Below are 14,487 nucleotides of genomic sequence, written 5' to 3'. Positions count from 1 at the left end.
ATGGACCGAGAAAAATTTACGACAATGGGCGGTGCTCAACTACAATATCATCTTCCACACGTATTGGGATGTTGATGGAATCGATGATTATTACGCTGATTACGATAGCAGTGATAGAATAAAGGAAAGGCAAGGGCGAAAGGAGGCAAGCAGGGGCCGATCGCTGCCTTAGCCGAAGAAAATAATGCCCAAAAAAGAAAATAAGTTGAATTGAGTTTCGTTGAATTGATAGCACGAGTTGGCGAAAGACCATTAGGTCCTGCGATCTAATAGCACGCTATTATGTGTGCATATTTTGGCCACATGATTAATTGTTTCCATGGATACGGTTGATCAGAACTGATGCGCAAGTGTGCCTATCTGGTGCGCCGCGTGTGCACTTGTACACTTATTGGTCTTCAATTGTACGCGGAGGCAAAGCTTAAATTTATAGCATGGATAACAATGGATGATAGCTGCAGGATTTTAGGATTGAAATATTGCGCTGATTATCGATATAACAGCATAAAACTAAATTAGTCGTGGAAGGTCTAAACACGTAACATAAACACAATATGACTCATGTAAGTAGTCTGTGACGCTTTTGTGGGCTTGCAGCAAATTTACGGCGGGCTATTGGGTAGACTAATAGGCGACAAGGTACTAATTGAGATTCTTGGGCCTACAGCATATCTAGCGATTAACAGTATATGATTTAAATAAGCACTTGAAATACAATTTCGTCAACTCTTTTGAAGGTCTTAATGAAACTGAGAAATCAAACGGTCCACCTAACATTTTCTATATAAATTGCATTTTTGTTTCAACAGAACAGGACGTCGTAACTTACATGCTAAATAGCTAGTGTAGTCTGGAATTGTCGAAAACATGCTGCATCGTAACTATACGCTAGTAATAAGAGCCGAACTAACGAAGACCTTACTAAGATTATAGCAGTATAATATTAATGACTCACCCATCTTTATCTGTTCGGAAACGGATATGGTGACGCCCGATGCTTTCGACCTCTTCAAAGCGAAGGCACGTATTGTTCTGCCAGTGCTGGATTCCTGATACGATTACTGATTTGTGACTATTATTTACAGCTGAAAAACAATTACATGATAAATTTTGTTAAAAATAACATAACGAAACGCCAATCATGCGGCAATACTTTGGAATGATGTAGATCATTTCATCATCAAGAACTAACGGAGCCTTCAAGTGTGTCCTGTCGTCCAGTGAAGAAGATCGGATGTGACACTGCAAACCCTCTAGCTACCGGCATATAAACATAAACCTATTTCATAAGTGACAAATGGGACTTATGATCGTGTTAGAAACTGCTCTGTATAAATATGTATAGGATATCATATGAACGATACTGGGAATACAGTGGCCGAGCTTGCAGTAGAGGTCTTTGAATACTAAGTGTGGTTGCGACAGAAATGGCGGTCCTGTTATTATTTGAAATTGAAAATAAGATTCGTTTCAAAGATGACGTCTGAAACGTTCCATGGGGCTAGCGGCTTCATTGATTACTGTTCATTGCGATTTAACTTGAAAAACGATATACGATCATAATTGAAAACTAATACAAATAAAGTACTAAACCTTGTGTGCTTTCCGCGTTCTACACTGCGTGTTTATAAATAACTGGGCTTCGTTTGGGTCTATTGTATTGCTAGTGTCGCCTGCACGCTATATGTAGTATAGAAGTTGCCTTTGGCTACAGTATATGAATCCTGCCTACAAATTTATATCTTCTTTCACGTACTCTCGTCTATCGAGTTCACAGGTTAAATATCATCCACACGAAAAACCATAACGCTAGCAAACGATTCCGCCGGAGAAAATCCTTTCAAATCCTTATTCACCTAACCAGCACACAAAGCTAGCGGGGTCGCCGTTTTTTTTTTTTTTTTTTTTTGAGAAATCGTAGATGTTCAGAAAAGCTGAGTGGAAATATTCGACTCGGTTTGAACAATGAAGAACACAGTTTTCGAAAAATCGGTGTCGACAATGCCGGCAAAAAACGTATACGGGCATTAGTTCAAGCCAACGGCTGTTTGGCCACTGTGAAGGCTGTTGTCTAGCCAAGTAGCTACTGGACCGGCTATGTCCGTTGAGCGAGATGCCTACGAAAACACGAATTTAATTACTATCGTAAGAAAACGTGCGTATTGTTCGAATTAGTTCTACGTACTTGACTAGCAGTCCGATAGGACTAAAGGGCTTAGTTATTGGCCTAACGTAGAACCGCATATTCTTATATTCAGTTTCAATCTATTAAACCCAGTTTAATATCGTACATTTGCGCCATTAGATGCCAAAGAAAAAAAAAACTGAATGATGCCATAAAAACTAAGTATACCCTAGCAAAAGACGTCGTATTGTCGCTTGACTTCACGTCAACAGAATTGTTCATCATTGAGATCGCTAGATGTCAATGTATACGTTTCATTGAGGCTTCCTTTCGAATAGCAAAGAATAGTTGGCTGTAATTAGTCTGTCTCTTATATATGTCACTGTGCCCTTTGAATATCTAACACTCGTCAATTCGTGGCTACTGGTAAAGTTTAAGGCCAAAAGCACTACAAATGTTCTATTATCCTGGTGAGAACGCCTGATTGAAATGCTTTCTCCCGATGGCTACCATGACCCAAGAATACGACTGATAAATGCTGATCAACGTTTTTTGCTCAGAGGGGCCTGCTCTAGGTTGGCCTGCACCGTATAGACAAGTACTCAAATATGCTATGCAAATGGATTTACTCGTTAAATATTCAGATCTCGTTATGTCCTGGAAAGGATCTTTCTCTTTTGATTTGACACGCTAATACATATAGCATAGTTACATACCAAGTTATTCAAAAAGTACTAACAAAAACTTGTTCATTGTCTTTTCTTACTCTATGTCTGACAACAAAAACGTGTTGCGAGTTTTTTTCTGCTACCGGTATTGAACAGCTACCTTCCAGTACGAAACGAGGTGTCTTTACGGCCGATTTTGAAACCTAACTGTCACACGTGTCTCTAGCTGCAGGTAAGCAGACCTACGAGTACTGCGGCATCACGTAGACCTCGTCTGCTGATAGCTAAGTCCGGTGAACTGGCGGAAACCCTTCGTTTTGCATTCTAAGCGCATGTGCATCGCGCGTTGTCTCGAGGATGGGTATGGCGAATAGCAATAAACAGCATTTTTGCTACCTGTCGTCTTTTTCCAACGTTAAAAACTAAAAATGCAACCCAGAATATTTGTCGCGAATATGGTGACAACTTTATGCGATGTATTTGGCCATTATCCTCCCCCAAAAACGACACAAGCTGGTCCTTGACGAATTCTAGAAAATGGGTCGAGTGAACCCTTAGGTCGAACATGCCATTTTTAAAATTAACAAACTACTTTGGAGTAGTATCCTCATCTACAGGGATCTCACTTCAGCTCGGGATTATTTCGGCAGTATTTGTTCTCAGTGAAAGAAGAATAATTAGCGTCCAAAAATTATCTTTGTTCTGCTGTCCGAGATACCTAGCTTTAAAGTATGAAATAAGGGCGGCATGTGGATCTTGAGGGAGCGTTGAGCATATACTCAAAGAGCAAAGTAGGAAGATCTTTCCTGTCAGGATGCCGAATAAAAAAGGAATATATCAGAATAAAAGCTATTGCGTTTGGGCAACCTTCGTACAGTCATCTAGGTGCGTTTATGTATACGTTTAGCGTTATCCGACTACGCTTTCCTCCTTGACCTTTGTCAACCCAATAGAGATCGTCAAACTTCAGTATGGCATAACTACGTTACCTAAATCGAGCACTAAGCGTATCGGAGACATTTTATTACTGCCGCAGAAAGTAGAGCTTTTCAGCTCAGAGCGACTGATCGCGCAGAAGCACGGTGAAGCGCAGAAGTGGTCTGGCTTCAGCGAGAGACAGGTAGTTCTTTCGTACGCATCGGACAAGATGTAGGCTTAATATCTCAATGAGATGATATAGGTGCGTGTGCGGCTCGAAAGGCAACAACCTAATTGATTTCTTTCTTATATGATTTTAGCACGAATCGGTAGAGTAAGTTGCAATTTTATCGATAGACAGGATTATTGATAGGGTACACTTGATCGACTTTGGCTATTGGGCTTGATGGGTCGGTGACAAATTACCAATGCATTTCAAAAGCTACTAACATCATATAGGATACTGAGCGTGCATCCTATAAGATATTCTTGGAAAATAGCATAGGTTTAAAAATATGTTATTAAGTACTTTGATCACTGGCGTGACCTGCCTTAAATTAGGAACATTTCTACGAGCCTGGGTTGCCCATGTGGTGAACTATTGTTGCCTATAGATTCGCAGCAAAGAGTAATGGGCCAACAGCGGTCGTCCGGTAGATGGACAGGTGAGATAAATCTTTTTATCCACACTAACTTGATCGATGCATTCACGGATCAGCTAGGTGTCAACTTGGGGCCCTGTAGTTACAAGCAACAGCGTATTCAACTTCTGAAATAAATCTAAGAACAACGCTAGCTAGGCGCGGATCTATTTATATTTTACAACCTGGACTATACATGAGATAAACATTTGTGATATTTCTTTTGCTCCGCCGTCTGCCAGGCGAGATTGCTACGCTATAGGAAATTGCTTTTTTTCGCGCCTCCCTTAGGTCCTGAACGAAGTGAGAGGCTCAGTTTTGTATATAGAAATAAAAGAAAATTATTCTGTGTGAAGATCTAACGCATGCGGCTGGAAACCAACACAGTAGAATTCACAAATACATGGATTTTGTCCTTTAACGTTTAGTTAATCATCACGATATAGATAGACAAACTATGTTCCGTCAATTTCAAGGCTCTTTCTCTTCTTATGGAACCTATGAGACCGCACAAATCAAACGATATTATATAACAATCATTACCGATGTAAGCCTTGCGCAGGACGTTGTGTGACGTGGTTGGGCTTTGAAAGTATTTTCTCGCTGTACATGGCAAAGGGCCTCTACATCATGACATTATAAAACATCCAACATCTGTTCCAACATGTAGAATCGCAACGTTTGGTAAGCGCAGTTTATAGTGTGGCGAGTGGTTCATTTTTGAAAATTGGCGGTACTGCTGGTGTGGATTACAGCTGTAATGATTATGAGCAGACTACATTAGAAAAAGAGTAAATTGCAATGCTTGAGCTAGAGGCCCAGGTAGCGGAAACAGAATGACATTTCAATCTTATTTAATTAGTTCCATGGAATCGTGGTATATCTGCCGCTAAATAATCGCATTAACGGCTAGATTTGAAAATATCCCATAAATACTACAGGCAAAACACACTCGACAATGGCGAGCCATCGTAAGAAGTCCACTACATCAACCCCTGTTTGTTTGTTTTTTTGTTGGCAATTTAATTCGTTTGGCGCGGTAACGAGCGAAAAGACCGCTAAACACGAGCATTTGAACGATATTTGCAAAGAGCTATCGTTACGGTTATTATTAGTGGCGCACTGGAGTTGTTTCAACGAGCACGGACTAAAGCACGGATGGCCAAACGAAAAAGAGATCGAAAGATTTCTAGATTGAAAAAGAAAAGGACAGATAAAGGAGATACACAGTTCGTATCTCTGTATTAGCATAGCTATGTGTTGGCTGAATGCGACAGCGTAATTACCAGTCTGCGGGTAACGTAAAAAATATGGCCTGCAATCGCCCAAACGGAACACAATGATAATTTCCTATGAGAGTTGCGATGTCTCTACAGTCGCTTGTGCTGTGATCGCTATCTTCTTGAGAGGTACGCCTTGAGGGTAAAATCAGTTATGTTCACGGAGGGCACGTCAAGCGTACGTCAAATCGATTCCACAAAAAGAAAGTGCTAGACTCGGAAGTCGAATGTTATGAAACCAATTTAGGGTCTGGTGGATACTCGCTGAGGCGAGTCGAAAAATAGAAAAAAAGGATCCGACGCGTCTGTAACCCTGTTAAACTGTCAATACCGAAAGTCACAATCAGGCAAAAGGGGAACACTGCAGAAATGGTTGAGTTAATTAGAGTTGCCGCGGAAAACGGTAGAAAGATTAGAATTGGTGAACTAAAGCTGATACGCGGTTGGAACTTCTTCTGTGAAGTAGATACGTCACTGCCCTGCATCGAACAGAAGAATGGATTCAACTGGTTGAGCCTGGCAACTTCAAACTATAGAGGCAAGCGTTGGCAGTGATTCAATAGAAGAAGATGATCAGAGCTGATGCTGCACATAAGCGATTAAAAAGTAAAAACCCGTTGGGATACGGGAGCTGCCTGATCGAAGAACAAGAAGCCTTATTGAATAAAAACGAAGCCAGGAATAACAAAAAGAGCCGGTTATGATTTCCAATGGAACGGAACGGGGCTGTGCAAAAGGGTCACATATATATATATATATATAATGTTATTTGATGATCAATACATTCTTTGATGAGTGGACAGCTTAATTGTTTTATGTTTGCTATGAGATAATTATAATATGCAAAACCCTACTTTAATATAATGCTGTACATAGATATTATCCAACGTAAACTCCATTCAATTGTTTTTCAGTGGGTGAGCTACGGATTAGTTTTTTTTTTTTTTTTAACTATACAATATAATATTTCATCGTGCAATTAGTAATATGCCGTCGTTGCCCATTAATGTGTTTATCGTTGTTATTATCATTGTCTCGCCTCATTTTAGTTTGTTATGCACAACCTAAAACCAAAATGGTCACGTTTCTTTTCTAACATTAAAATCAATCATCCGTAAGCATAGGAGACCCCATTGCCCCCGTGTCATCTTAGGCGATTTGTTGTTTTGAACTCTTAATTTTATTATTTACCAATCCTGCTATTCAGACACCGTCTTCTATTACACCATATACTCACGCAAATCAGTGTACTTTCAGATGTACAGTGCAATTCAGACAAACATTTAATAGCTCTATTACACGTTTCACTGCCTGTTTGCAAGGCGGACTTTCATTGGGGTAGTCACGAGAGAGGTCCTGCTGCTCGCTTTGGACAAATTCTTCCGTGTCAATGTTTTCTTCTTCCTTGTTCTATACATGGGTGTATATAGGAACCACAATGACGTGCTGTGTGGTCATTGCTTTATATGTTCATTATATAGAGTCGTATGAATTTCAGTTACGCTGCTGCAGGTTTTAAAACCGTAATGTTTTTATTAGGTTATAACAAATATGCTTACATTTTAATGTACAGGCAAGAAAAATAAACGAGAATCTGCTTAAATCTATTCATCAATTAAATGTATTATATCGATCTTTACGTTACAACAAATGCTATTCGAAATTTGCTACAGAAATGTATCGTTATCTGTCAGCGCTCCGAGCATTCTTTTTCTTTCCTGGATAAGTTTGGAAAGTTAGGGGTAACGCCCCAAGGAAAACAGGTACGTCCACGAGGTCCGCAACATGCAATCACTCCGATGAATCGCAACGATTGCGGTCAGAATACAAGCACCTCAACCAACCGCAAAGAAGACCGAATCAACTCGGACGTCAAAGCCAAGCCGTAGGCGTTTAGTAGTATACAACAGATTGACCGAAGATCAAGCCAATGGGTGCATATTACAGTAAGCAATGTTCCTAGCGGATTCATTCGTCCGAGTTTGCCCGCCTATAAGGTCCAATGGGCGACAGGTGCGCAATTATAGTCACCAACGAATGTACGACAAAGGAACGCCTCTTCACAACTAGCACCCACGAGAAAAATATCGTTGAGTGTTGTATCGCAGATACAAGTTAGGGTCGAAACAAACGCTTAACTCATAAAGGTGCTTCTGCTCTGCAACGGAACTGCCCATTCAATCAATATGTTCGAAACTCGGAGAGCTATACGTCACAGTTCATGCAACGGGACCGCCCGAAAATAAGCGTCTAGTGATCGATTAAAGCGATCGACCGCTTTGTATAAAGCCAGTGTCATTCCATATGAAATAAGTAGCAGCCACAGAAATAGAGTTTGCCTTCTTTATTTATACCGAACAGACTTTGTGTGAGTGTATCATGAAACCGTCACAGTAATTGAAACAGAGTAAAAGGAGCGTGCCAAATACATCCGTAATTTTAGTCGACGACGCATAAACCCCCAAAAAAGCATCCTTGAGCCTATCATAGTTTATCGAGTACCGCCCCGCCTCGTCCTAGCTGTTGCATATAACGATAAGCTTGCAGATTGGTTGGCATACCAACAGTTTAATGAGCGATCGTATTCAAGTGAAAATGTCATAAGGGGACGATCATACTGGAAATCTACTGATGTCCCGGATGTAGAACAAATCAGCGTATGTATCCGCTATCGTAGAGTCAAAACAAAAAACCTCAAAAAATAGACTTTTCCATTTTGTAGTTAATAGAGCTCGGCTTAACCAAAGCCCATGGAGGAAAGTTGTGGGGCCCCCAAGGTCAAAGGTCAGGCAGAAAAAACTTAGCAGAAGATAGATTTGATATTTGAAGTTGGACAATATGCGTTGTCCATTACTAAAATCATCGACGCACATCTGAAGGTGGTTCCAACTGAGAACTTGTAATGTAAACAGAAATCGGCCTTTTTCAAGATTATGGGTTTATGTTGATTCCTTTAATCGGAGCAGAATCATTTATTCAGTACTTCTGTCTGATTTACTCGTTCCACGTATACTAAATATCCTTGGCATTGTTCTTTAATATTACTTTTATTACAATCACAAACGGCTATATAAACTTAGAGGAAAATTATTTTAAATGTACATAAACTTTGCAATCTGCAAATGCGCGACCACAAGAGTTTATACAAAATCTATGCTAGCATCTCATGCTAACGTTACGAGGTAAGCATGAATGTTAACGGTTATCGATCAGAGCGATTCCGCTTACAGACAGAATCTAATGGAAAATGAGTAGGCTCTCTTCGTGAACCCACTAGTATTTAAATAGGGTAATCACCAATTTCAACAAGGTTTAAAAAATGCTACAAGCAGTACCCTGTCTGCTGACAAAGTACAGATTACTAAACACTTATAGCGTATGTGTATGTGTGTATTTCTAAATCCAGGTGTAGTAGTACCCTGCCAACCGTTCATGTATTTATTATGCACACGTATAATTTTTTTAAATATTTATGTCCTTCATTGTATGTTTTTATTTATCTTTGGTAGTTGTCGACAAGCTAACTATATGTGTATGGTATAGAAAAACTAAGTGGCTATTGCTATTCAACCAAAGTTCATGGCCCCTGAATAAGTTTCCTCGTTTGTACCACAGAGCCTGCTGCTTGAAAACTTACCCGAAGGCTTTTCCTGAATCATAAAGTTTTATTTTCCTGGTGGACCAAGGGGCATCGAGGTGCAATTTAATCGATACAGAGAGTTTTTGAATAAAAGTAGCATAGCAGAAATCACTTACGAAAATGGTTGTTTACGTGGGAACCAACGTCCTTTTTGATAACAAATGGGACCTTATGTACAGAGGATCGGAGGTTCGATGCGCATGGTATTCAAGTCAGTTGATTTAAATCGGTGATATAAAGCCAAATGAGAGTGATTTCAAATTTATCTAGCTCGATCTTCCAATTCCGAAATCGAAGAGCAGTGTTTAAAGCTTCTCTTATATGGCCGAAGACATAAAAGTGTTTACATAAAGCTAAGAACCTGCTTTTTCATTTGGCGAGTATTAACGTCACTGGGGCTAGCGTTTTGTTAAGATGCATCTTAAATGTAATACGGGTTGTTGCGTAGAGTTGTTCGATTATAAAAACGTTTCCTGTTTGTGTACATACAGATTGTACAGCCTTAATTTTAAAGAGATTTAAAAGCATTGCACAGCATTTGTCTGAAGAAGCATAGATTTGTTAACGAATTAATATTTTTTCTTTCACATTTATTGGTGTTTAGAACCAAGTGTCCGTCGCCACAGAGGAAAGTTCTTTGAGCTGTTGACAGCTAGTCGATGTCACGTCCGGCTGATTTTACCGTACCCTGGGACACTCAACAGTCGTGGCTGGGCCCAAGCTTTTCTCCATCGTGAGCTTTCCTCAGTTTGACTTCCTTGTCACGTTGACGCTAAGGTCCGGAAATAGTTGAAAAAGTCAGGTCACCCCGTGGGGCAATAATTTATGAAAAAGCGAGACTGGTCTTAAAATGAGCAACATAAAAGGCACGAACCGCTTCAACTTCAAGCGCCAAGGGAGAGTTCGCATACTTTCCAGTACCGGACAGCTAAATCTGGCAATTTCCAGAAGAAAACTAAGTTAAAGTAGTTAAAGTTACTAACTTCAGAGCGTTCGATTTGTCTTATTATTGTTCCTTAACTTCGTGAATAAGATAAAATGATCTAAAGTATAGATTTGAAGATACAACTTATTGATTGTGCTCTCGAGCCTCATCAGAATTTTGCCGTTGCACGAGAAGTAATTTAGCAACCTGTTTTAGTATTACGATCATAGAACACCTAATACAGACATGATATTCCAGAACTAGGTGAGAATATAAATCCTCTTCAGAAACAAGTTCTAACATATAGTCCCTCACTTCTAGCGCACTCACGTAGCGCGAAGGCGTGAAATCTAAGCAAACATTTGCTCGGGCTACAGTGATGAGGTCACGTAGTAAGTCACTGCCTTTAACTAGAAATGGCTGAAAGGGGTCATGTTTAATTTCCAATGTTAAAGCAATCGTTATGGCAAAGGCACATTTCGGTCGCTAATAGAGGCTCTTTTTGGGAAAAGTCATTATTACCTCAAAGAAGTTCATCGGATACCGAAATTTGTTCAAAATATAAATAGTGTAGTTCGCAAAACTGTCGGCTATGACGTAGACATTCTTAAAAGTGTTTTTTTCAAAAAAAAAAAGGCCATACTTCTAAAATTTTATCTTGAAAGCGTGTATACCTTGGTTCAGCCATGGACTTTCGTCCGTGCGTATTAGAAGGATGTTGTTTACTTGAATATCAATGAATGAACTTTGCAGATACTAGCCTCTAAGTTAAAGATCCGTGAAAAAATTTGCTGCCTCTACTTATCAGAAATCTAAAGACGAACTTCAAGTCAATTAACTGATTGAGGAGAGTATTTTATGAATTTTTGTCAACTTCGGAATGACGAGACCAAGAGGGTGTAGGCTACAAAAGCTAGTTTTATAATTATATATAGCTTATTCTATAATTTTACAGACTTCAATAACTGTGTATATATATGCGATTTTCAACCATTTCAATTCCAAATAAAGGGCAAACGAAATGATAAACAGTGAGCCCGATCATCAATAATAGGTAATGCACCCATCCTTTTCCACAGGGTTACCAGAGTTTGAAAAGAAAGAAATCGTATCTAGCCTACTTACGTCGTTCTTATGGTCGTTTAGAACACGAAGCATATTTAATATGTCTATATGAAATTCAACTGGTTTTCCTTATTTAATCACACGTATCGGAACTATCGCAGCTGAATTCATGAGCTCAGCCTTTAACACCACAGCGAGTCGCTAAAGTTTTTACTGAGGTTCAATTATTATTGGAATATAATAACGTATTTACACAATTCGTACGTAAAAGGCTTATCATATTAAACCTAACTGGACGTTGCACGTAAATAACTTAATAATTAATGGACTTACACCGTAGAAGTTATAGTTAGTTACAATTAAAAAAAATATGGGACAATCTCGATCTTATATATCAGAGACGTCAATATATAACTGCGCCAAAATTATTATTGTTATGTCAGTCGGAAGTGCTGGTTTAAAAAAGATGTTTTTTAATACCCTCTCACATGGGTGCGACAGCTACATCTCATTCGAAGCCAGTCTACATTGGTGCGTTAGAGAATCTTGTTTCCATCCCAGATTGGACTCTGTTATTCCCGGTGTTGTTATGGATTATCTGAGCCGTGACGTGGTACATGAGCTATGCGATGGTACGACAAATTTAACCGTGTACAAGTGCCAGTTACTATGTCAGTAACTGCAATGGACCATGGATAGAATGGGAGTGTGACGGCAAGTAACGACAAAATGTCGCACGACTTACATGCGCTGCAGGAGTCCATAAATTAGCAAATATGGCACGTTGCCTCATCCACTTCTTTGTGCTTCAAGCTGGCCTCGAAAGGCCTAACTAACCTCAGCGGCTTAATCGCGCATCATCCGCATCTATATGCATCTGCCAGCGAAACCCTATCTGCCCTTGCACATTTGCCTCGTACCACACAGGCTCGGCTTTTTCTTACAGCTGCTGGCCAAAGCAATATTGACTTGCATGTATTAAGCTGTTCAGCACACCGTGTTTCTTCCATTACGTACTTCCTATCTTGGCATATGGCCCCAGGAATTACCTCTCACCAGCAGGGTTCGATCGCCTAGGTTCCTCAAACGATGGCTACTGAAATCTCAACGGTTTAGCTCAAAGTCGTGCACGACGAAGTGATTTAATGGCAGTCATGGTCACTTACACTTATACATACGTCAACGAATGACCCAACGAATATAGATAACCTTACCTCCACTGACTCTAACCCACTGCAGAATCAGCTAGAAATACAACATTCAAAAACATTGTATCGGGTACCTGAGAGGCATGGGGAGCGCCTAAATGATACCGCAGCCTGCTTACCACGATCAAAAGTAAGCGTGAAACAATCTCACAAACACGTTGCTACTTCCACGACAGCCAACTCTTTTACAGCAACATAATAAATCGTAATGACCAGTAGCAGTACAATGTTTTAAGTTATTATCCCATAGTCACGCGATAGACGAACCCCTTCGCCGAGATTATGAAGCTATGGGGCAACCCCTGATCGACAGTGTACCGCATCACAAATGAGTATGCAATTGCAGAAGAGACAAAAGAGGGTTCGAGCACAGCACGAAGGAAAGTCCACTGCACGAACGCGTATTCGAAAGTTAAATACTACCTTTAAGTTAAAGTGCACTTCTAATGATCCTTCTCTTTCGATGAGGGCGTTAGTGAAAAAAGTTGATACGAGTAAACGTGCAATGCCACGGATTATTCACGAGAACCTCAGATGCATGTCATCTGTCATAGAAGTCATACAAGATGCCTTTTAGGACAATCAAACCAAGATATACGATTGTCGTTGTTTGCTATTTAATTATTTTAAGCATGAACCAACAGGACGTCTTCGATGTTTCTCGGATGAGTATTTTTTTTTCTTTTTTTCGCTCTTCGATGCCAAAGTGAGCACAAATATGTTCACAGGCTTATTCACAGTTCCATCAATGTGCCTACTATCGGTAAAAGCAAATTTCATATTTTGAATATGAGAAAAACGTCATGTCACCATGCCCCCCTTGAGAAAGGCGAACGCGTCATTAACAGAGAACATCTATACGTTCCACAAATGATTGTGCCGTAGTTGATAGCTGAAGGGTCTAAAGAAAGACCTCACGTCTTCCAACGAAACTGTGCATCGGCTCTTACATTTAGTGCTGGTTTGGAACCTCCAGATCAAAACTATGTCCAAGACACATGGGCCGGCTGCACAGCCCAGATTGAAATTCGTTGGATTTTCATGTATAGAGCGTTATTGAGTAGTGCCCCCAAAAACAGACTCGCTTTATCAAAAAGGCGTTCGTAGAATTGTAAGCGGAATATTTTAAACGAGCCTGTAGACAGTATAAGACTTGAATTGGTTTAGTCACGGTCAGTAGCGGTTACTTTATACAAAGTAACCGTTAGGAATGGCATCTATAGCACATATAAAAAAATTCAATGAAATATCCATTTGTATATAAATATAGTGTAGGGAACAGCGCATAAAAGAGACCGTATGTAGGGGCTGTGTCCTATTCACATATATGTCCTAATCTGCTTCTGACTGACCCATTGGTTAATAGAAGCCGCAGTAAATTTCTGTTTGAAGGAAAGATAATTAAAAGTTCAACGGACCAGGTTCTGACAACGCGCATTACAAAGCACAATTAAGCTTACTTCAATGAAACTAGTAACCTACTTTGTTTCATTAGTGCGACCTGAATTCTTTATTAGCGGGTTGCCGTTACACTCAACGATTCTTCGAACTAACGGTAATGAACGAGATCAATAATATCGTGTCGCTGGGCCTCAAGCCCCTTCAACTTTGTGTGTCCAGACGGGCTACAGAGCATTGACAGGCTCATAGGCATATTTGTGCAAAAGCTGCCTGTCAAACCAACCGCTCCTCTGCAGGCACAAAGCTTGAAAGAACGATGACCTTGTTCTACAAACATTTCCAGGCTCATCTCGCTTATTTTTATTAGTTGGATTAACCCTACCAACTCTCACTAACCTAGACCGAGGCTAGCAGAGACGATCGTAAACGATCATCCTCATATTCCGTTGCTAGACTCTGTCTACTAGTATTCTATGTTTTCAGACCGGGAGTCTTATCGGCTCTTTCGAGTTCGAACTCTTTGCACTTCCGGACGTCTGGCCATCGCCGGACTAGTGTATGGAGTAACGAAAGCTGCTCTATGTTCGGAGAATCTACTTTCTAATGAATAATTGTA

General features: G+C 40.1%; 1 protein-coding gene across 2 annotated transcripts in view; it reads right to left on the bottom strand.

The window, feature by feature from the left end:
• Positions 1–14,487, bottom strand: part of LOC111267846 (blastula protease 10) — a 75,177-nt gene that overhangs the window by 52,682 nt on the left and 8,008 nt on the right. For both annotated transcript variants that reach the window (XM_086971463.1, XM_022846400.2), the window contains exon 4: positions 956–1,085. In XM_086971463.1, the coding sequence (XP_086827589.1) occupies positions 956–1,085 (130 nt within the window). The remainder of the gene's footprint in view (positions 1–955; positions 1,086–14,487) is intronic.

This window comes from Varroa jacobsoni, unplaced genomic scaffold (genome assembly GCF_002532875.2).
Source record: "Varroa jacobsoni isolate VJ856 unplaced genomic scaffold, vjacob_1.0 scaffold_1229, whole genome shotgun sequence".
NCBI lineage: Eukaryota > Metazoa > Arthropoda > Arachnida > Mesostigmata > Varroidae > Varroa > Varroa jacobsoni.
Note: the sequence above shows the minus strand (reverse complement) of the source record. Positions and strands in the feature narration are given on the sequence as shown.